The following is a 24,070-nucleotide window of genomic DNA, read 5'->3' on the forward strand; positions in this document are numbered from 1 at the left end:
CCAAATAGGGAAAATATACATAAGTATGGGGACCTTTCCCCTTACCAGAGCTAACTGCAGCTTTTTTTTGGGGGGGGGGTGGGGGGGTGGGGGGGAGGACATTTCTATCAACGATGCTGAGGGAAAGGAAATACTCTTTTATGGTGTTTCAGCCCCAATTCATATAGTTCCGCAGTCTCTGTGACTGCTGTTTAACCTTAATTTAAACACTGAAAGATCCATCCACCGGTCTTCCACAGAATGTGCAGTCTGACCCTTGGAAACAGAGGTGCAAAGAAAGAAATGAGTGGTCAAGTTTGAATATGGCCTAAGAACTTCTATTAGAACAATATTAAACTGATTCACAACATCTGCTTTCTTGAGGTTCTTAATAATTATATGGCTAATCCACCTAATTGAATTATGCTCATATTTCTTTTTTTAAAGCACATTCACAGTTAGGGAGGTTTTTGGAACTGGCTTTGTTTCTATATGCTTGGATGGTGCATAAGCATAAGCATTTTATTGTCATTGTGCACGCACAACGAAATTTACAGCAGCATTCCTCGATGCACACAATTTCAGACTCATACCCCATCCTCACTTTCCCCTTCCTCCACCCATCCCTACACAGCCCCAAACACATCAACACGAAGCCACGGAGTTCAGCATAGCCACAGCTCTAGAGTAGAAGCTGTCTCTAAGCCTCTTTGTCCTAGTTTTTATAGACTTGTATCGTCTGCCAGATGGATCTTGCTTCTAAAATAAAGAACAGCACAGCTTTGTATCATGAGGGCAAACTAAAGAGAGGATATCCTCCCAACGTGCTTGCAATAACAGAAAAGATCCTTAGGAGCCCAGTGGGGTTTCAGCCTCAGTCCATGTCGTCGGGGGATTCTAGAAAAGTCACACAGAGAGCTCTTCTCCCCCCGCCCCCAATTTTCTAGTTTTGCACATACATTAAATCTATGACTCTTAAACAGATATGTGTCTGTGTGAGTGTGCAGAGAGAGAGAGGCATATGAACCTGAGTTAAGGTTCTGCTTTCTCCTTTTCAAGACTACGAATTAAATAATAGAGGCCTAGACTGTGTACAGTTTTCTCCTTAGCATTTACATCCACAGCGTGCTAAGCCAGGGGTCTGCAACCTTCAGTTCTCCCCGAGATGTTCATGGACTACAATTCCCATGGCCAATTGGCCATGGTGGCAGGTGTAGTCTTGCCCACGAGGCCCCAAGGAAGAGACGACATGCGGAGATTCCATCTGGTGGAGAGAGCCAGTAGCAGGAAGCGCGGGATCCCGTGATCCTGGCAACTCTGCCGTGTGCTAGGCTCTGCCTCCTTTTATTAGGGTTTGCAAGAGGGGGGGCAATGTGGGCGGACCGGGAGGCAGGAGAGCAGGAGACCATCGCTGGCGATGCATGATCTCATAGGGAACCTGCTAATTTTGGGAGGAAGCATGTCAGCGTCTGGATCTAATCCACACCTAGGGGCAGGAGCCGCTTTGTCACTTTGTCTGGGACATCTGTTGACGCGTGAGTCAGGCATCTCATGACCTGTGACTCATGGGGGAACGGGGGTTGGGGGAGCGAGTGCGCCCAGAAGGCCGTAGCCGGCACCGGCATGCCAGGCGCTCTTTCTACGGTTCTGCTGGGTTCGCGGGCTCACCCCTACAGGCAGGGGCTGATGAGAATTGTAGTCCATAAACATCTGGAGAGCCACAGGTTGCAGACCCCAGTGCTAAACTATAAACATGGAAGGCATTCAATATAGTACAACAATCCCATTTTTGCATTTCCTAATATGGGGATCACGTTGGGTAAAGAAATGGCACATGGCAAAATATCTTATCTTACCATTAGGATGTTGTGGCTTAGGGATTCCTACGAAGATGAAGCTAATGCAAACAGTGAGTTTTAGTGATTTAGTTTAACTTATGCTACATTAAATGTCATTGCTATCTTTTTGGTTTTAAAAGGAAGGTCCCAGGTACCTGAAATTGAGATTACGTGAATGTTTACTGTAGGTATGGAGGACCTTGCAGTCAAAATGTGAAACATACCTTTGGCATCACTTGGATGACCTATCTTGCCAGCAATGAAGGGGTTGTGGTGGCCCTTGTGGATGGCCGAGGAACAGCCTTCCAGGGTGATAAGATGCTGTATGCAGTCTATCGGAAACTTGGAGTTTATGAAGTTGGAGATCAAATCTCCGCAGTAAGGTAAGGCTACATTTCAATATCAGAAATGTCTTAGCCCATTAGGTTCCATTAACTGCCACCTAAGTGTGAATTTTCCACATATATCAGATCATTTATTTAGGGAGGCAGTAACCATGGAACCAAAGGAGATCCTTATTGCATGGCAAACACCTCCCCCCCCCCATTTTAACAGAATGGCCTACCCACTGGTAGTGGTCTGCTAAAGTGGTTGTGGGAAGATTTATTTGTTACAGAATACCAGTTGTGTCACCAAAAGATAAAATGAAGTAGGTGGATAACTTCATACATCAAAGAACTGCCAGATCTATTGTGTTGTGTTTGGTAGACAGGAAGAAGCTCTGAAAAAAAGAAAGAATGAAAACCATGTTTAAGATTCCACCAGACTCTTTATGAATCTACCTTACTTGTTGCCAATCTTTCAAGCAGTGTTTACCATGAGAACAAGCTCCTCTTGGTTCCTAGGTTTGCTGACATCAACCACAGTCCTTAGGCAAGTTTCAGGGACCTTGTGGCTTTCAGCACCTCTGTGCATGTTAGCAAATATTTCCAGGGGACTATATGATATTCAAAACAGCACATGGAACAGATTGGTGCATGGGCAATGGTTTTAAAATGTGTGAAATGCATCAGGGCTTGACAAGTAAGGTAGATTCTGAGTGGCAGAATGGAGTCCATAAAAACCTTATCCTCACACCTTTTGCTCGAGGATAGCTCTATGGGTTCTCTCTTATCTCTTCCATCCTGTTCCTGCATATTGACTCGTCCATTTCCTCTGTGTGCAAGGGGGATGTTGGCTTTTAGCTGAATTAAAACCAAGGAATTAAGGGGAGACTTTGCCATTCAGTAGCTGTACTATGTTTGTTTACTTCTGTACTGCGCAACAAGACCATCACTTGCTTTACAGTAACCATAAAAGCTATAAATTAGTTTGCATTGCTTTGAAGTGTTCGAAGATAACAGAAAACTTGGCTAGGTGTTCATCCATCTGATACTGAGCAATATCAAGCTGCTCTTCTCTCAACAGTCTACTGAGAAAGTCAGACAGCTGGGGATTGCAAAAAGATTATTGTAATGCTGTGGTCTTCCAAATTTCATTCCATTCCCCCAACCAAAGAGAGGGAGGGTTTGTGGACAGCTTCATGAATGGGAAGTCATGAGCCCATCCTGATGCTGGAATGTAAGCATGCTGGCATCACAGAGGGCAATGAAGGGCTCCAGAAATGCTTTGCCCCCTTTTGTTTTCCAGCTGTCCCATGGCTGCATGGCAGTGTCCAGAGAAGATGCACATGTGGTAATAAGTAGCAGGGGGAGCCTTAGGGCTGGGTCCAGGGGTATACTGCCCAGCGGGACATATGGGGTCAAATGTCCCTGGGCTGAGACCATTTAGTCACGTGGGGGGCAGAAAATCACCCCCACACCCCTCCTCCTTCCTCCCCAGGTCCATACACTGACTTCAAGACCTCATGCAAAAAAACTTTGGTTGTGGTGGGGGAGGGCGGCCACCCATACCGGGGGGGGGGGGGGGGGCATGGCGGAAAACTCAGATTTTGTACCAGGCTACATTTTCCGTAGATACACCTCTAGGTGGGTCTCCAGATTTACTGAGAGTATTAAGGTAAAGTGCACATTCTGTGTGATCACTAGAATGTTTTTCTTTATTTATTTGGTAGTTCATTCATGGTCCACCTTTCTCCTTGAGACTCAAGGCAGATTACACAATTTACAACAACGCAATAGGAACTGTACAAAGAGTGAATAAAACAGGGTCACAAGATTATTTATTTTATTGATTTAAAATGTTTATCAGCCGCCACTCTTCCTTAAGGAGCTCAAGCCAGCTTACCACATAGATAACCCACACCAAGTAAAATACATTAAGAACATAAAAACCCAAAATTTTAAATCACAACTCAGAACTGCCAGTAAACGTAACCAAATGTAATCCTTAAAAAAAACCGCGTCTTAAGTTGCCTCCTAAAGATCAAAAGCGAGGAGATCAGACATACCTCCCTAAATAAATTGTTTCATAACCATAGGGCTGCCACTGAAAAGGCCCTCTATCATGTACCCTCCGAATAAGCATCTTTGATTGATGGGACAGTCGGCCGGGGCTCTTTTCAAGGTCTTGACTCCTATTCTACAACTTTATGATTTACCTCCCCTCGAGACCTTTCAAACCTGGGACTATAACAAAATGTGGGAATGGGTAAAGCATATTCAGTTTGCTCAAAATTCAACTTTTTCAGATGGTATTTTCACTTTAAGCCTGTTCAAAAATTCTCACAACTGCAAAAATATGAGAACAATACAATAAAAAAAGTGTATTCTATATACGGGTCAGCGCAATGCAAACTACTTGAAGACTCACAGAAGGCTGGCTTCCCTCACAACTGCAAGGCCAGAGGCTGGGAATGCAGAGGAGGAATTGGAAGTGTGCTGAATGAAGCATTTCTGTCCACAGATGTGGCCCTAACCCCTCCCAGTCTGAACTGTCTGTTTTGTCCGTGACTGGTGTATGGCCTTCTCATGTAAAGTACTGGTGATGGGGTCCCTGTTGTGAAAATTGCCTTGTTTGTTTTCTTTGCTGTTTGGCTTCCTGTAGATTGAGTGTTTCAAGCCATTGGCAGGGACAAAGAAAACAGCCCTTGACCTGCTTGTTCCTTTCTGACTCTGTTTCCATTTTCTTGTTGCTGTTTCAAATGGACTTCCCAGAACACTTAACTTTATCCTTAGGACGGCACTGTTTGTCTACAGCATCATGGAGCACAGCTGGGATTCCCTTCCCCCACAGGCTCAGTTCTCTCCAACAAATCGCTTTCTGGAACTTTTTACTAGGTTATCTTCAGGCAGTATTTATTTTCCACATTCTTTGGCACCACATGGTACTTTCTGTTTGTAGGTTATTTTGCCCTTTCCCGGAGTAGCTCAGAACAGTATTTTAGCCTCACTCTATTGGCTGGCCAAAAGGCCGTAATAATAAAAATATCTATCTAGCCTCACTCTGCAAGGTAGCTTTGACTGATAGACGATGACTTGACCAAAGCTACTCATTTAGGCCCCTTCTGCACACGCAAAATAATGTGTTTTCAAACCACTTTCACAACTGTTTGCAAGTGGATTTTGCTATTCCGCACAGCTTCAAAGAGCACTGAAAGCAGTTTGAAAGTGCATTATTCTGCATGTGCGAAATGAGCCTAAGTTTCAGGGCTGAGTAGGATTCAGACATTACAGTCCAATTCTATGCATATTGACTTCAAAGTAAAGCCATCGTATTCCTAGGCAACTGTGTGTAAGATTGCAGCCTTGGTTTCCATATCCGAACCTAACACCCAAAACTGTGATTGGCCCAAGGTCACCCAGAAGGCTTCATGTGGAGGAGAGGGGAATCTAACCTGGTTCTCCAGATTAGAGTCCATCTGCTCTTAACCACCACACCTTGCTGACTCCCCTCTCAATACGGTGGCCTTGGGGGCAGGTTGTCCTCCTTCTCTGAGGACTCCTGATCCCTTGCTAACCCAACACAGTCAGTTGCAGGAATCTGGACGCACTATCTGTTTCAAGGCAAGAGGCCTTTGCCTGCCTCTGCGTAGCAACCCTGGACTTCCTTAATGGTCTCCCATCCAGAGGTGTGGCTTCAAGGGACGTGGGGTGCATGACGCTCTGGGTGTGCGCCCCTGCGGGGGTGTGGTAAAGGCGTTCCTGGGGCGTGGCAGGTGCTTTTTCCCCTTGCTCTGTCCCTCCTCCTATCCAAGTACTGATCAAGATTGACCCTGCTTAGCTTCAGAGACCGGAAGAGATTGGGCTAGCCTGATGCTGTCCACTTCAGAGAAAATATACCATAGTGGAAAAGACCAAGAAACAGCAACCATTTAGGTTGCCTAGGAGGGTGGGCGTGGAAAAACCATGGCTTTGAAAATCTACATGTTAATTAAGTATTGTGAGTGCTTAGGGCACTTCATGACAATTGGTTCAGTGCTGAAAAGCTGAACATGCAAAGGATTTTATAGTGTCAGATTTCTCAAACACAAAATGGCTAAATATAAACATAGTAAATTGTACGTTATTTTCAAGCCCGTGCAAATGTAAGTAGTAGAAAAACTACATTGTCGTTTTATTTGACCCTCATGCAAGGCCGTTGGAAACCCTTAGCTTGTAAATGGAACAGAATCAGCATTTTGGCCTGTTTGGCTGCTTGATGTGATACAGATGTTCTGTGCTGAGTGAAAGATTCACATGTATAGCCGTTACACTGGACAAAAGTGTGGGTTATTCACACATTGGTTCTTTCATGAGAATGCAAGCGTTCCATGTTAGACAACCCTCTTGAACTGAGTATGAACTTAGCGCCCCATTACTCAGTGGCGCTTTGGTGCGCGGTGGGACAGGAAGTGTGTAGGGGCAAGAAATCTTCTCCCGACACACTTCCTGTTTGCGGTGCGCCAAGAGAGGAGGCACATCGGGGCAAGAAATCTTGTTGCAACGTGCTTCTTGTTTGCAGCGTGCTGACACACTTCCTCTTGCCCCATGCATGCTTCTCAGTTTCCCCAGGGAAAGCGAGAACACTTCTGGTGTGATTTTTCATGCCAGAGCGAGACGAGGTCGGGGAACACCAACAGTGGGTAATGTGGACATGGTTTCTAAACACTAACAAACTCTGAGCGTTGTTTCTTTCAGCCCACTGGAAGATTGTTAAGTCAGAAGGTTTGGACCTGCTCAGTCCCTGGAGACCTTCTAAGCTGCTCTGTCTTGCTTTCTGAAAAGAAAAGCAATATATAAGCAAAATAACTAAAGAGCTATTGGGCTCTGCAGCATCCTGAGATCATTGTCTTTGGCGTTGCCAATCTCAGAACCTAGTATAAATCATAACAATGTGATTGCTAAGGGTATAAGAATGTGTTACAGCAACTGTCATCGTTTTCATAAGGTGTTGCTTCATTAAAATAAAGAAGAAAATCACGAATGCAATTCCCCCAAGTATTTTTGATAAAGCCGTTTTCAACTCCTGCACATTTGAAGTAATGGTTTGTTTTATTTTATTTTCAACAGGAAGTTTATAGACATGGGATTTATTGATGAGAACAGAATAGCCATATGGGGATGGGTATGTATACTGCTTTATCATCTTGTTTTCTTGATTAATCCCAGGTACTTGGTTTATACTTTCCATCTGCAGCTGTTCCTACACAAGTATTTGGACATCCTCTCCGTCCCCCCATCCCCGGGTGTGTGTGTGTGTGTGTGTGTGTGTGTGTGTGTGTGTGTGTGTGTGTGTGTGTGTGTGTGTGTGTGTGTGTGTGTGTGTGTGTGTGTGTGTGAGAGAGAGAGAGAGAGACCACGATGTTTGCAAAAATAAACAGTTGCATCCAAGGCTTAGTGTTTCCTTCTCTTGTTTTCCCAGTGGGGTTTCTCCATGTTGGAGTACAAAGGGATGGCTCAGAGAAGAAAGATAACTGAGTGTATTGTCAAAGGCTTTCACAGCCAGAATTAACAGACTGTTGTGTGTTTTTCAAGGTGTGTGGCTGTGGTCTGGTGGTTTTAGCTTCTAACACTTCACCCAAAATCAGAAGCCTGTTGCAGTAATGTGTCCACATCTTTCTGTGACAGGGGTGAACCGGTGGACATTGTCTACTTGGATTTCCAAAAGGCTTTTGACAAAGTTCCTCACCAGAGACTGTTGAGAAAACTCAGCAATGAAGGAATAAGAGGGGAAGTCCTCCTATGGATTAAAAACTGGTTGAGAAACAGGAAACAAAGAGTGGGTGTAAATGAGAAGTTCTCACAATGGAGAGATGTCGGGAGTGGTGTCCCCCAAGGATCCGTTTTGGGACCAGTGCTCTTTAACCTATTCATAAATGACCTGGAAGTAGGGGTGGGTAGCGTGGTGGCCAAGTTTGCAGATGATACCAAATTATGTAGAAGAATTGGTGAGAACCACAAAGGATTGCGAAGAGCTCCAGGCTGGACCTTGATAAATTAGATAGGTAGACTCCAGAAATGGCAAATGCAGTTCAATGTGGCAAAATGTAAAGTGATGCACATAGGGGCAAAAAATCAAGGCTTCACATACACGCTACAGGGGTCAGTGCTATCACCCCCCCCCCCCCCCACCCCCCCCCCCCCCCACCCCCCCCCCCCCCCACCCCCCCCCCCCCCCACCCCCCCCCCCCCCCACCCCCCCCCCCCCCCACCCCCCCCCCCCCCCACCCCCCCCCCCCCCCACCCCCCCCCCCCCCCACCCCCCCCCCCCCCCACCCCCCCCCCCCCCCACCCCCCCCCCCCCCCACCCCCCCCCCCCCCCACCCCCCCCCCCCCCCACCCCCCCCCCCCCCCACCCCCCCCCCCCCCCACCCCCCCCCCCCCCCACCCCCCCCCCCCCCCACCCCCCCCCCCCCCCACCCCCCCCCCCCCCCACCCCCCCCCCCCCCCACCCCCCCCCCCCCCCACCCCCCCCCCCCCCCACCCCCCCCCCCCCCCACCCCCCCCCCCCCCCACCCCCCCCCCCCCCCACCCCCCCCCCCCCCCACCCCCCCCCCCCCCCACCCCCCCCCCCCCCCACCCCCCCCCCCCCCCACCCCCCCCCCCCCCCACCCCCCCCCCCCCCCACCCCCCCCCCCCCCCACCCCCCCCCCCCCCCACCCCCCCCCCCCCCCACCCCCCCCCCCCCCCACCCCCCCCCCCCCCCACCCCCCCCCCCCCCCACCCCCCCCCCCCCCCACCCCCCCCCCCCCCCACCCCCCCCCCCCCCCACCCCCCCCCCCCCCCACCCCCCCCCCCCCCCACCCCCCCCCCCCCCCACCCCCCCCCCCCCCCACCCCCCCCCCCCCCCACCCCCCCCCCCCCCCACCCCCCCCCCCCCCCACCCCCCCCCCCCCCCACCCCCCCCCCCCCCCACCCCCCCCCCCCCCCACCCCCCCCCCCCCCCACCCCCCCCCCCCCCCACCCCCCCCCCCCCCCACCCCCCCCCCCCCCCACCCCCCCCCCCCCCCACCCCCCCCCCCCCCCACCCCCCCCCCCCCCCACCCCCCCCCCCCCCCACCCCCCCCCCCCCCCACCCCCCCCCCCCCCCACCCCCCCCCCCCCCCACCCCCCCCCCCCCCCACCCCCCCCCCCCCCCACCCCCCCCCCCCCCCACCCCCCCCCCCCCCCACCCCCCCCCCCCCCCACCCCCCCCCCCCCCCACCCCCCCCCCCCCCCACCCCCCCCCCCCCCCACCCCCCCCCCCCCCCACCCCCCCCCCCCCCCACCCCCCCCCCCCCCCACCCCCCCCCCCCCCCACCCCCCCCCCCCCCCACCCCCCCCCCCCCCCACCCCCCCCCCCCCCCACCCCCCCCCCCCCCCACCCCCCCCCCCCCCCACCCCCCCCCCCCCCCACCCCCCCCCCCCCCCACCCCCCCCCCCCCCCACCCCCCCCCCCCCCCACCCCCCCCCCCCCCCACCCCCCCCCCCCCCCACCCCCCCCCCCCCCCACCCCCCCCCCCCCCCACCCCCCCCCCCCCCCACCCCCCCCCCCCCCCACCCCCCCCCCCCCCCACCCCCCCCCCCCCCCACCCCCCCCCCCCCCCACCCCCCCCCCCCCCCACCCCCCCCCCCCCCCACCCCCCCCCCCCCCCACCCCCCCCCCCCCCCACCCCCCCCCCCCCCCACCCCCCCCCCCCCCCACCCCCCCCCCCCCCCACCCCCCCCCCCCCCCACCCCCCCCCCCCCCCACCCCCCCCCCCCCCCACCCCCCCCCCCCCCCACCCCCCCCCCCCCCCACCCCCCCCCCCCCCCACCCCCCCCCCCCCCCACCCCCCCCCCCCCCCACCCCCCCCCCCCCCCACCCCCCCCCCCCCCCACCCCCCCCCCCCCCCACCCCCCCCCCCCCCCACCCCCCCCCCCCCCCACCCCCCCCCCCCCCCACCCCCCCCCCCCCCCACCCCCCCCCCCCCCCACCCCCCCCCCCCCCCACCCCCCCCCCCCCCCACCCCCCCCCCCCCCCACCCCCCCCCCCCCCCACCCCCCCCCCCCCCCACCCCCCCCCCCCCCCACCCCCCCCCCCCCCCACCCCCCCCCCCCCCCACCCCCCCCCCCCCCCACCCCCCCCCCCCCCCACCCCCCCCCCCCCCCACCCCCCCCCCCCCCCACCCCCCCCCCCCCCCACCCCCCCCCCCCCCCACCCCCCCCCCCCCCCACCCCCCCCCCCCCCCACCCCCCCCCCCCCCCACCCCCCCCCCCCCCCACCCCCCCCCCCCCCCACCCCCCCCCCCCCCCACCCCCCCCCCCCCCCACCCCCCCCCCCCCCCACCCCCCCCCCCCCCCACCCCCCCCCCCCCCCACCCCCCCCCCCCCCCACCCCCCCCCCCCCCCACCCCCCCCCCCCCCCACCCCCCCCCCCCCCCACCCCCCCCCCCCCCCACCCCCCCCCCCCCCCACCCCCCCCCCCCCCCACCCCCCCCCCCCCCCACCCCCCCCCCCCCCCACCCCCCCCCCCCCCCACCCCCCCCCCCCCCCACCCCCCCCCCCCCCCACCCCCCCCCCCCCCCACCCCCCCCCCCCCCCACCCCCCCCCCCCCCCACCCCCCCCCCCCCCCACCCCCCCCCCCCCCCACCCCCCCCCCCCCCCACCCCCCCCCCCCCCCACCCCCCCCCCCCCCCACCCCCCCCCCCCCCCACCCCCCCCCCCCCCCACCCCCCCCCCCCCCCACCCCCCCCCCCCCCCACCCCCCCCCCCCCCCACCCCCCCCCCCCCCCACCCCCCCCCCCCCCCACCCCCCCCCCCCCCCACCCCCCCCCCCCCCCACCCCCCCCCCCCCCCACCCCCCCCCCCCCCCACCCCCCCCCCCCCCCACCCCCCCCCCCCCCCACCCCCCCCCCCCCCCACCCCCCCCCCCCCCCACCCCCCCCCCCCCCCACCCCCCCCCCCCCCCACCCCCCCCCCCCCCCACCCCCCCCCCCCCCCACCCCCCCCCCCCCCCACCCCCCCCCCCCCCCACCCCCCCCCCCCCCCACCCCCCCCCCCCCCCACCCCCCCCCCCCCCCACCCCCCCCCCCCCCCACCCCCCCCCCCCCCCACCCCCCCCCCCCCCCACCCCCCCCCCCCCCCACCCCCCCCCCCCCCCACCCCCCCCCCCCCCCACCCCCCCCCCCCCCCACCCCCCCCCCCCCCCACCCCCCCCCCCCCCCACCCCCCCCCCCCCCCACCCCCCCCCCCCCCCACCCCCCCCCCCCCCCACCCCCCCCCCCCCCCACCCCCCCCCCCCCCCACCCCCCCCCCCCCCCACCCCCCCCCCCCCCCACCCCCCCCCCCCCCCACCCCCCCCCCCCCCCACCCCCCCCCCCCCCCACCCCCCCCCCCCCCCACCCCCCCCCCCCCCCACCCCCCCCCCCCCCCACCCCCCCCCCCCCCCACCCCCCCCCCCCCCCACCCCCCCCCCCCCCCACCCCCCCCCCCCCCCACCCCCCCCCCCCCCCACCCCCCCCCCCCCCCACCCCCCCCCCCCCCCACCCCCCCCCCCCCCCACCCCCCCCCCCCCCCACCCCCCCCCCCCCCCACCCCCCCCCCCCCCCACCCCCCCCCCCCCCCACCCCCCCCCCCCCCCACCCCCCCCCCCCCCCACCCCCCCCCCCCCCCACCCCCCCCCCCCCCCACCCCCCCCCCCCCCCACCCCCCCCCCCCCCCACCCCCCCCCCCCCCCACCCCCCCCCCCCCCCACCCCCCCCCCCCCCCACCCCCCCCCCCCCCCACCCCCCCCCCCCCCCACCCCCCCCCCCCCCCACCCCCCCCCCCCCCCACCCCCCCCCCCCCCCACCCCCCCCCCCCCCCACCCCCCCCCCCCCCCACCCCCCCCCCCCCCCACCCCCCCCCCCCCCCACCCCCCCCCCCCCCCACCCCCCCCCCCCCCCACCCCCCCCCCCCCCCACCCCCCCCCCCCCCCACCCCCCCCCCCCCCCACCCCCCCCCCCCCCCACCCCCCCCCCCCCCCACCCCCCCCCCCCCCCACCCCCCCCCCCCCCCACCCCCCCCCCCCCCCACCCCCCCCCCCCCCCACCCCCCCCCCCCCCCACCCCCCCCCCCCCCCACCCCCCCCCCCCCCCACCCCCCCCCCCCCCCACCCCCCCCCCCCCCCACCCCCCCCCCCCCCCACCCCCCCCCCCCCCCACCCCCCCCCCCCCCCACCCCCCCCCCCCCCCACCCCCCCCCCCCCCCACCCCCCCCCCCCCCCACCCCCCCCCCCCCCCACCCCCCCCCCCCCCCACCCCCCCCCCCCCCCACCCCCCCCCCCCCCCACCCCCCCCCCCCCCCACCCCCCCCCCCCCCCACCCCCCCCCCCCCCCACCCCCCCCCCCCCCCACCCCCCCCCCCCCCCACCCCCCCCCCCCCCCACCCCCCCCCCCCCCCACCCCCCCCCCCCCCCACCCCCCCCCCCCCCCACCCCCCCCCCCCCCCACCCCCCCCCCCCCCCACCCCCCCCCCCCCCCACCCCCCCCCCCCCCCACCCCCCCCCCCCCCCACCCCCCCCCCCCCCCACCCCCCCCCCCCCCCACCCCCCCCCCCCCCCACCCCCCCCCCCCCCCACCCCCCCCCCCCCCCACCCCCCCCCCCCCCCACCCCCCCCCCCCCCCACCCCCCCCCCCCCCCACCCCCCCCCCCCCCCACCCCCCCCCCCCCCCACCCCCCCCCCCCCCCACCCCCCCCCCCCCCCACCCCCCCCCCCCCCCACCCCCCCCCCCCCCCACCCCCCCCCCCCCCCACCCCCCCCCCCCCCCACCCCCCCCCCCCCCCACCCCCCCCCCCCCCCACCCCCCCCCCCCCCCACCCCCCCCCCCCCCCACCCCCCCCCCCCCCCACCCCCCCCCCCCCCCACCCCCCCCCCCCCCCACCCCCCCCCCCCCCCACCCCCCCCCCCCCCCACCCCCCCCCCCCCCCACCCCCCCCCCCCCCCACCCCCCCCCCCCCCCACCCCCCCCCCCCCCCACCCCCCCCCCCCCCCACCCCCCCCCCCCCCCACCCCCCCCCCCCCCCACCCCCCCCCCCCCCCACCCCCCCCCCCCCCCACCCCCCCCCCCCCCCACCCCCCCCCCCCCCCACCCCCCCCCCCCCCCACCCCCCCCCCCCCCCACCCCCCCCCCCCCCCACCCCCCCCCCCCCCCACCCCCCCCCCCCCCCACCCCCCCCCCCCCCCACCCCCCCCCCCCCCCACCCCCCCCCCCCCCCACCCCCCCCCCCCCCCACCCCCCCCCCCCCCCACCCCCCCCCCCCCCCACCCCCCCCCCCCCCCACCCCCCCCCCCCCCCACCCCCCCCCCCCCCCACCCCCCCCCCCCCCCACCCCCCCCCCCCCCCACCCCCCCCCCCCCCCACCCCCCCCCCCCCCCACCCCCCCCCCCCCCCACCCCCCCCCCCCCCCACCCCCCCCCCCCCCCACCCCCCCCCCCCCCCACCCCCCCCCCCCCCCACCCCCCCCCCCCCCCACCCCCCCCCCCCCCCACCCCCCCCCCCCCCCACCCCCCCCCCCCCCCACCCCCCCCCCCCCCCACCCCCCCCCCCCCCCACCCCCCCCCCCCCCCACCCCCCCCCCCCCCCACCCCCCCCCCCCCCCACCCCCCCCCCCCCCCACCCCCCCCCCCCCCCACCCCCCCCCCCCCCCACCCCCCCCCCCCCCCACCCCCCCCCCCCCCCACCCCCCCCCCCCCCCACCCCCCCCCCCCCCCACCCCCCCCCCCCCCCACCCCCCCCCCCCCCCACCCCCCCCCCCCCCCACCCCCCCCCCCCCCCACCCCCCCCCCCCCCCACCCCCCCCCCCCCCCACCCCCCCCCCCCCCCACCCCCCCCCCCCCCCACCCCCCCCCCCCCCCACCCCCCCCCCCCCCCACCCCCCCCCCCCCCCACCCCCCCCCCCCCCCACCCCCCCCCCCCCCCACCCCCCCCCCCCCCCACCCCCCCCCCCCCCCACCCCCCCCCCCCCCCACCCCCCCCCCCCCCCACCCCCCCCCCCCCCCACCCCCCCCCCCCCCCACCCCCCCCCCCCCCCACCCCCCCCCCCCCCCACCCCCCCCCCCCCCCACCCCCCCCCCCCCCCACCCCCCCCCCCCCCCACCCCCCCCCCCCCCCACCCCCCCCCCCCCCCACCCCCCCCCCCCCCCACCCCCCCCCCCCCCCACCCCCCCCCCCCCCCACCCCCCCCCCCCCCCACCCCCCCCCCCCCCCACCCCCCCCCCCCCCCACCCCCCCCCCCCCCCACCCCCCCCCCCCCCCACCCCCCCCCCCCCCCACCCCCCCCCCCCCCCACCCCCCCCCCCCCCCACCCCCCCCCCCCCCCACCCCCCCCCCCCCCCACCCCCCCCCCCCCCCACCCCCCCCCCCCCCCACCCCCCCCCCCCCCCACCCCCCCCCCCCCCCACCCCCCCCCCCCCCCACCCCCCCCCCCCCCCACCCCCCCCCCCCCCCACCCCCCCCCCCCCCCACCCCCCCCCCCCCCCACCCCCCCCCCCCCCCACCCCCCCCCCCCCCCACCCCCCCCCCCCCCCACCCCCCCCCCCCCCCACCCCCCCCCCCCCCCACCCCCCCCCCCCCCCACCCCCCCCCCCCCCCACCCCCCCCCCCCCCCACCCCCCCCCCCCCCCACCCCCCCCCCCCCCCACCCCCCCCCCCCCCCACCCCCCCCCCCCCCCACCCCCCCCCCCCCCCACCCCCCCCCCCCCCCACCCCCCCCCCCCCCCACCCCCCCCCCCCCCCACCCCCCCCCCCCCCCACCCCCCCCCCCCCCCACCCCCCCCCCCCCCCACCCCCCCCCCCCCCCACCCCCCCCCCCCCCCACCCCCCCCCCCCCCCACCCCCCCCCCCCCCCACCCCCCCCCCCCCCCACCCCCCCCCCCCCCCACCCCCCCCCCCCCCCACCCCCCCCCCCCCCCACCCCCCCCCCCCCCCACCCCCCCCCCCCCCCACCCCCCCCCCCCCCCACCCCCCCCCCCCCCCACCCCCCCCCCCCCCCACCCCCCCCCCCCCCCACCCCCCCCCCCCCCCACCCCCCCCCCCCCCCACCCCCCCCCCCCCCCACCCCCCCCCCCCCCCACCCCCCCCCCCCCCCACCCCCCCCCCCCCCCACCCCCCCCCCCCCCCACCCCCCCCCCCCCCCACCCCCCCCCCCCCCCACCCCCCCCCCCCCCCACCCCCCCCCCCCCCCACCCCCCCCCCCCCCCACCCCCCCCCCCCCCCACCCCCCCCCCCCCCCACCCCCCCCCCCCCCCACCCCCCCCCCCCCCCACCCCCCCCCCCCCCCACCCCCCCCCCCCCCCACCCCCCCCCCCCCCCACCCCCCCCCCCCCCCACCCCCCCCCCCCCCCACCCCCCCCCCCCCCCACCCCCCCCCCCCCCCACCCCCCCCCCCCCCCACCCCCCCCCCCCCCCACCCCCCCCCCCCCCCACCCCCCCCCCCCCCCACCCCCCCCCCCCCCCACCCCCCCCCCCCCCCACCCCCCCCCCCCCCCACCCCCCCCCCCCCCCACCCCCCCCCCCCCCCACCCCCCCCCCCCCCCACCCCCCCCCCCCCCCACCCCCCCCCCCCCCCACCCCCCCCCCCCCCCACCCCCCCCCCCCCCCACCCCCCCCCCCCCCCACCCCCCCCCCCCCCCACCCCCCCCCCCCCCCACCCCCCCCCCCCCCCACCCCCCCCCCCCCCCACCCCCCCCCCCCCCCACCCCCCCCCCCCCCCACCCCCCCCCCCCCCCACCCCCCCCCCCCCCCACCCCCCCCCCCCCCCACCCCCCCCCCCCCCCACCCCCCCCCCCCCCCACCCCCCCCCCCCCCCACCCCCCCCCCCCCCCACCCCCCCCCCCCCCCACCCCCCCCCCCCCCCACCCCCCCCCCCCCCCACCCCCCCCCCCCCCCACCCCCCCCCCCCCCCACCCCCCCCCCCCCCCACCCCCCCCCCCCCCCACCCCCCCCCCCCCCCACCCCCCCCCCCCCCCACCCCCCCCCCCCCCCACCCCCCCCCCCCCCCACCCCCCCCCCCCCCCACCCCCCCCCCCCCCCACCCCCCCCCCCCCCCACCCCCCCCCCCCCCCACCCCCCCCCCCCCCCACCCCCCCCCCCCCCCACCCCCCCCCCCCCCCACCCCCCCCCCCCCCCACCCCCCCCCCCCCCCACCCCCCCCCCCCCCCACCCCCCCCCCCCCCCACCCCCCCCCCCCCCCACCCCCCCCCCCCCCCACCCCCCCCCCCCCCCACCCCCCCCCCCCCCCACCCCCCCCCCCCCCCACCCCCCCCCCCCCCCACCCCCCCCCCCCCCCACCCCCCCCCCCCCCCACCCCCCCCCCCCCCCACCCCCCCCCCCCCCCACCCCCCCCCCCCCCCACCCCCCCCCCCCCCCACCCCCCCCCCCCCCCACCCCCCCCCCCCCCCACCCCCCCCCCCCCCCACCCCCCCCCCCCCCCACCCCCCCCCCCCCCCACCCCCCCCCCCCCCCACCCCCCCCCCCCCCCACCCCCCCCCCCCCCCACCCCCCCCCCCCCCCACCCCCCCCCCCCCCCACCCCCCCCCCCCCCCACCCCCCCCCCCCCCCACCCCCCCCCCCCCCCACCCCCCCCCCCCCCCACCCCCCCCCCCCCCCACCCCCCCCCCCCCCCACCCCCCCCCCCCCCCACCCCCCCCCCCCCCCACCCCCCCCCCCCCCCACCCCCCCCCCCCCCCACCCCCCCCCCCCCCCACCCCCCCCCCCCCCCACCCCCCCCCCCCCCCACCCCCCCCCCCCCCCACCCCCCCCCCCCCCCACCCCCCCCCCCCCCCACCCCCCCCCCCCCCCACCCCCCCCCCCCCCCACCCCCCCCCCCCCCCACCCCCCCCCCCCCCCACCCCCCCCCCCCCCCACCCCCCCCCCCCCCCACCCCCCCCCCCCCCCACCCCCCCCCCCCCCCACCCCCCCCCCCCCCCACCCCCCCCCCCCCCCACCCCCCCCCCCCCCCACCCCCCCCCCCCCCCACCCCCCCCCCCCCCCACCCCCCCCCCCCCCCACCCCCCCCCCCCCCCACCCCCCCCCCCCCCCACCCCCCCCCCCCCCCACCCCCCCCCCCCCCCACCCCCCCCCCCCCCCACCCCCCCCCCCCCCCACCCCCCCCCCCCCCCACCCCCCCCCCCCCCCACCCCCCCCCCCCCCCACCCCCCCCCCCCCCCACCCCCCCCCCCCCCCACCCCCCCCCCCCCCCACCCCCCCCCCCCCCCACCCCCCCCCCCCCCCACCCCCCCCCCCCCCCACCCCCCCCCCCCCCCACCCCCCCCCCCCCCCACCCCCCCCCCCCCCCACCCCCCCCCCCCCCCACCCCCCCCCCCCCCCACCCCCCCCCCCCCCCACCCCCCCCCCCCCCCACCCCCCCCCCCCCCCACCCCCCCCCCCCCCCACCCCCCCCCCCCCCCACCCCCCCCCCCCCCCACCCCCCCCCCCCCCCACCCCCCCCCCCCCCCACCCCCCCCCCCCCCCACCCCCCCCCCCCCCCACCCCCCCCCCCCCCCACCCCCCCCCCCCCCCACCCCCCCCCCCCCCCACCCCCCCCCCCCCCCACCCCCCCCCCCCCCCACCCCCCCCCCCCCCCACCCCCCCCCCCCCCCACCCCCCCCCCCCCCCACCCCCCCCCCCCCCCACCCCCCCCCCCCCCCACCCCCCCCCCCCCCCACCCCCCCCCCCCCCCACCCCCCCCCCCCCCCACCCCCCCCCCCCCCCACCCCCCCCCCCCCCCACCCCCCCCCCCCCCCACCCCCCCCCCCCCCCACCCCCCCCCCCCCCCACCCCCCCCCCCCCCCACCCCCCCCCCCCCCCACCCCCCCCCCCCCCCACCCCCCCCCCCCCCCACCCCCCCCCCCCCCCACCCCCCCCCCCCCCCACCCCCCCCCCCCCCCACCCCCCCCCCCCCCCACCCCCCCCCCCCCCCACCCCCCCCCCCCCCCACCCCCCCCCCCCCCCACCCCCCCCCCCCCCCACCCCCCCCCCCCCCCACCCCCCCCCCCCCCCACCCCCCCCCCCCCCCACCCCCCCCCCCCCCCACCCCCCCCCCCCCCCACCCCCCCCCCCCCCCACCCCCCCCCCCCCCCACCCCCCCCCCCCCCCACCCCCCCCCCCCCCCACCCCCCCCCCCCCCCACCCCCCCCCCCCCCCACCCCCCCCCCCCCCCACCCCCCCCCCCCCCCACCCCCCCCCCCCCCCACCCCCCCCCCCCCCCACCCCCCCCCCCCCCCACCCCCCCCCCCCCCCACCCCCCCCCCCCCCCACCCCCCCCCCCCCCCACCCCCCCCCCCCCCCACCCCCCCCCCCCCCCACCCCCCCCCCCCCCCACCCCCCCCCCCCCCCACCCCCCCCCCCCCCCACCCCCCCCCCCCCCCACCCCCCCCCCCCCCCACCCCCCCCCCCCCCCACCCCCCCCCCCCCCCACCCCCCCCCCCCCCCACCCCCCCCCCCCCCCACCCCCCCCCCCCCCCACCCCCCCCCCCCCCCACCCCCCCCCCCCCCCACCCCCCCCCCCCCCCACCCCCCCCCCCCCCCACCCCCCCCCCCCCCCACCCCCCCCCCCCCCCACCCCCCCCCCCCCCCACCCCCCCCCCCCCCCACCCCCCCCCCCCCCCACCCCCCCCCCCCCCCACCCCCCCCCCCCCCCACCCCCCCCCCCCCCCACCCCCCCCCCCCCCCACCCCCCCCCCCCCCCACCCCCCCCCCCCCCCACCCCCCCCCCCCCCCACCCCCCCCCCCCCCCACCCCCCCCCCCCCCCACCCCCCCCCCCCCCCACCCCCCCCCCCCCCCACCCCCCCCCCCCCCCACCCCCCCCCCCCCCCACCCCCCCCCCCCCCCACCCCCCCCCCCCCCCACCCCCCCCCCCCCCCACCCCCCCCCCCCCCCACCCCCCCCCCCCCCCACCCCCCCCCCCCCCCACCCCCCCCCCCCCCCACCCCCCCCCCCCCCCACCCCCCCCCCCCCCCACCCCCCCCCCCCCCCACCCCCCCCCCCCCCCACCCCCCCCCCCCCCCACCCCCCCCCCCCCCCACCCCCCCCCCCCCCCACCCCCCCCCCCCCCCACCCCCCCCCCCCCCCACCCCCCCCCCCCCCCACCCCCCCCCCCCCCCACCCCCCCCCCCCCCCACCCCCCCCCCCCCCCACCCCCCCCCCCCCCCACCCCCCCCCCCCCCCACCCCCCCCCCCCCCCACCCCCCCCCCCCCCCACCCCCCCCCCCCCCCACCCCCCCCCCCCCCCACCCCCCCCCCCCCCCACCCCCCCCCCCCCCCACCCCCCCCCCCCCCCACCCCCCCCCCCCCCCACCCCCCCCCCCCCCCACCCCCCCCCCCCCCCACCCCCCCCCCCCCCCACCCCCCCCCCCCCCCACCCCCCCCCCCCCCCACCCCCCCCCCCCCCCACCCCCCCCCCCCCCCACCCCCCCCCCCCCCCACCCCCCCCCCCCCCCACCCCCCCCCCCCCCCACCCCCCCCCCCCCCCACCCCCCCCCCCCCCCACCCCCCCCCCCCCCCACCCCCCCCCCCCCCCACCCCCCCCCCCCCCCACCCCCCCCCCCCCCCACCCCCCCCCCCCCCCACCCCCCCCCCCCCCCACCCCCCCCCCCCCCCACCCCCCCCCCCCCCCACCCCCCCCCCCCCCCACCCCCCCCCCCCCCCACCCCCCCCCCCCCCCACCCCCCCCCCCCCCCACCCCCCCCCCCCCCCACCCCCCCCCCCCCCCACCCCCCCCCCCCCCCACCCCCCCCCCCCCCCACCCCCCCCCCCCCCCACCCCCCCCCCCCCCCACCCCCCCCCCCCCCCACCCCCCCCCCCCCCCACCCCCCCCCCCCCCCACCCCCCCCCCCCCCCACCCCCCCCCCCCCCCACCCCCCCCCCCCCCCACCCCCCCCCCCCCCCACCCCCCCCCCCCCCCACCCCCCCCCCCCCCCACCCCCCCCCCCCCCCACCCCCCCCCCCCCCCACCCCCCCCCCCCCCCACCCCCCCCCCCCCCCACCCCCCCCCCCCCCCACCCCCCCCCCCCCCCACCCCCCCCCCCCCCCACCCCCCCCCCCCCCCACCCCCCCCCCCCCCCACCCCCCCCCCCCCCCACCCCCCCCCCCCCCCACCCCCCCCCCCCCCCACCCCCCCCCCCCCCCACCCCCCCCCCCCCCCACCCCCCCCCCCCCCCACCCCCCCCCCCCCCCACCCCCCCCCCCCCCCACCCCCCCCCCCCCCCACCCCCCCCCCCCCCCACCCCCCCCCCCCCCCACCCCCCCCCCCCCCCACCCCCCCCCCCCCCCACCCCCCCCCCCCCCCACCCCCCCCCCCCCCCACCCCCCCCCCCCCCCACCCCCCCCCCCCCCCACCCCCCCCCCCCCCCACCCCCCCCCCCCCCCACCCCCCCCCCCCCCCACCCCCCCCCCCCCCCACCCCCCCCCCCCCCCACCCCCCCCCCCCCCCACCCCCCCCCCCCCCCACCCCCCCCCCCCCCCACCCCCCCCCCCCCCCACCCCCCCCCCCCCCCACCCCCCCCCCCCCCCACCCCCCCCCCCCCCCACCCCCCCCCCCCCCCACCCCCCCCCCCCCCCACCCCCCCCCCCCCCCACCCCCCCCCCCCCCCACCCCCCCCCCCCCCCACCCCCCCCCCCCCCCACCCCCCCCCCCCCCCACCCCCCCCCCCCCCCACCCCCCCCCCCCCCCACCCCCCCCCCCCCCCACCCCCCCCCCCCCCCACCCCCCCCCCCCCCCACCCCCCCCCCCCCCCACCCCCCCCCCCCCCCACCCCCCCCCCCCCCCACCCCCCCCCCCCCCCACCCCCCCCCCCCCCCACCCCCCCCCCCCCCCACCCCCCCCCCCCCCCACCCCCCCCCCCCCCCACCCCCCCCCCCCCCCACCCCCCCCCCCCCCCACCCCCCCCCCCCCCCACCCCCCCCCCCCCCCACCCCCCCCCCCCCCCACCCCCCCCCCCCCCCACCCCCCCCCCCCCCCACCCCCCCCCCCCCCCACCCCCCCCCCCCCCCACCCCCCCCCCCCCCCACCCCCCCCCCCCCCCACCCCCCCCCCCCCCCACCCCCCCCCCCCCCCACCCCCCCCCCCCCCCACCCCCCCCCCCCCCCACCCCCCCCCCCCCCCACCCCCCCCCCCCCCCACCCCCCCCCCCCCCCACCCCCCCCCCCCCCCACCCCCCCCCCCCCCCACCCCCCCCCCCCCCCACCCCCCCCCCCCCCCACCCCCCCCCCCCCCCACCCCCCCCCCCCCCCACCCCCCCCCCCCCCCACCCCCCCCCCCCCCCACCCCCCCCCCCCCCCACCCCCCCCCCCCCCCACCCCCCCCCCCCCCCACCCCCCCCCCCCCCCACCCCCCCCCCCCCCCACCCCCCCCCCCCCCCACCCCCCCCCCCCCCCACCCCCCCCCCCCCCCACCCCCCCCCCCCCCCACCCCCCCCCCCCCCCACCCCCCCCCCCCCCCACCCCCCCCCCCCCCCACCCCCCCCCCCCCCCACCCCCCCCCCCCCCCACCCCCCCCCCCCCCCACCCCCCCCCCCCCCCACCCCCCCCCCCCCCCACCCCCCCCCCCCCCCACCCCCCCCCCCCCCCACCCCCCCCCCCCCCCACCCCCCCCCCCCCCCACCCCCCCCCCCCCCCACCCCCCCCCCCCCCCACCCCCCCCCCCCCCCACCCCCCCCCCCCCCCACCCCCCCCCCCCCCCACCCCCCCCCCCCCCCACCCCCCCCCCCCCCCACCCCCCCCCCCCCCCACCCCCCCCCCCCCCCACCCCCCCCCCCCCCCACCCCCCCCCCCCCCCACCCCCCCCCCCCCCCACCCCCCCCCCCCCCCACCCCCCCCCCCCCCCACCCCCCCCCCCCCCCACCCCCCCCCCCCCCCACCCCCCCCCCCCCCCACCCCCCCCCCCCCCCACCCCCCCCCCCCCCCACCCCCCCCCCCCCCCACCCCCCCCCCCCCCCACCCCCCCCCCCCCCCACCCCCCCCCCCCCCCACCCCCCCCCCCCCCCACCCCCCCCCCCCCCCACCCCCCCCCCCCCCCACCCCCCCCCCCCCCCACCCCCCCCCCCCCCCACCCCCCCCCCCCCCCACCCCCCCCCCCCCCCACCCCCCCCCCCCCCCACCCCCCCCCCCCCCCACCCCCCCCCCCCCCCACCCCCCCCCCCCCCCACCCCCCCCCCCCCCCACCCCCCCCCCCCCCCACCCCCCCCCCCCCCCACCCCCCCCCCCCCCCACCCCCCCCCCCCCCCACCCCCCCCCCCCCCCACCCCCCCCCCCCCCCACCCCCCCCCCCCCCCACCCCCCCCCCCCCCCACCCCCCCCCCCCCCCACCCCCCCCCCCCCCCACCCCCCCCCCCCCCCACCCCCCCCCCCCCCCACCCCCCCCCCCCCCCACCCCCCCCCCCCCCCACCCCCCCCCCCCCCCACCCCCCCCCCCCCCCACCCCCCCCCCCCCCCACCCCCCCCCCCCCCCACCCCCCCCCCCCCCCACCCCCCCCCCCCCCCACCCCCCCCCCCCCCCACCCCCCCCCCCCCCCACCCCCCCCCCCCCCCACCCCCCCCCCCCCCCACCCCCCCCCCCCCCCACCCCCCCCCCCCCCCACCCCCCCCCCCCCCCACCCCCCCCCCCCCCCACCCCCCCCCCCCCCCACCCCCCCCCCCCCCCACCCCCCCCCCCCCCCACCCCCCCCCCCCCCCACCCCCCCCCCCCCCCACCCCCCCCCCCCCCCACCCCCCCCCCCCCCCACCCCCCCCCCCCCCCACCCCCCCCCCCCCCCACCCCCCCCCCCCCCCACCCCCCCCCCCCCCCACCCCCCCCCCCCCCCACCCCCCCCCCCCCCCACCCCCCCCCCCCCCCACCCCCCCCCCCCCCCACCCCCCCCCCCCCCCACCCCCCCCCCCCCCCACCCCCCCCCCCCCCCACCCCCCCCCCCCCCCACCCCCCCCCCCCCCCACCCCCCCCCCCCCCCACCCCCCCCCCCCCCCACCCCCCCCCCCCCCCACCCCCCCCCCCCCCCACCCCCCCCCCCCCCCACCCCCCCCCCCCCCCACCCCCCCCCCCCCCCACCCCCCCCCCCCCCCACCCCCCCCCCCCCCCACCCCCCCCCCCCCCCACCCCCCCCCCCGCCCCAATTGGCCATGCTGACAGGGGCTGATGGGAATTGTAGTTCATTAACATTCGGAGAGCTGCAGGTTGCAGACCCCTGATATAGAACAATAAAACCAATTGAAACGTCAACTTAACAACAGAGAAGTGAAACAACTGGCCAGGTTCGCTGGTTCACAACCACTAACCAAAGACCACATGAAATGCCGAACACTGGTGTTGTAACCAACAGCATTAATAATTTCACTGGTCCCTATTTACACATCTGGACAGTGCTTTCTCAAATAAGCAAAGCTTTCTAGAATTCGAACCCAAAAGTACATCGCTTAGTTATTCCATGTACTTGCAATTTGTCCAGGAACCTACCCAACTACCACTGAGTTAACTCATGGCTGCAAAAATGAAATGGAAAACCTGTAGCATAAACATTAGGGTTTTGTGATCAGGGATGTGTTAGCTTGGGTGAGCTGTTTCTTTTTTGTCCTTTCCTTTCCCACTGTTTCATTTTCGTCCCAGAGAAAACGTGGAAATATTGAGTGGCTTCTTTTGTAATGGCGTGACACTTGCATCATAAGAATTTCGTTATGGACCACTTCCAGCTCTGGAACAATAGCTTGCTTGGGTACAAGGAAATGTCCTTTTTAAAAAAAATGAGAGCATGAGGGGCTTTTTTGGGAGGGGGTGGTGGAATCTGAGCTTGAAAAAACAAATGCAGAATAGCACAGAATGCTTGTACATTGACATAACTCCATCTCTGGCATGTGGACTATGTGTTGGCTGTATGCAGTTCCATATGTTTATGTCCTTAATC

At 75.1% G+C, this 24,070-nt stretch overlaps 1 protein-coding gene across 1 annotated transcript in view; it reads left to right on the top strand.

Annotated features, from left to right (window-relative positions):
* The window catches only part of LOC125426223 (fibroblast activation protein alpha), an 81,529-nt gene that overhangs the window by 51,240 nt on the left and 6,219 nt on the right, over positions 1-24,070 (top strand). The window contains exons 21-22 of the mRNA XM_048484483.1: positions 2,006-2,200; positions 7,247-7,301. Of these exons, the coding sequence (XP_048340440.1) occupies positions 2,006-2,200; positions 7,247-7,301 (250 nt within the window). The remainder of the gene's footprint in view (positions 1-2,005; positions 2,201-7,246; positions 7,302-24,070) is intronic.

Source organism: Sphaerodactylus townsendi, linkage group LG02, assembly GCF_021028975.2.
Source record: "Sphaerodactylus townsendi isolate TG3544 linkage group LG02, MPM_Stown_v2.3, whole genome shotgun sequence".
NCBI lineage: Eukaryota > Metazoa > Chordata > Lepidosauria > Squamata > Sphaerodactylidae > Sphaerodactylus > Sphaerodactylus townsendi.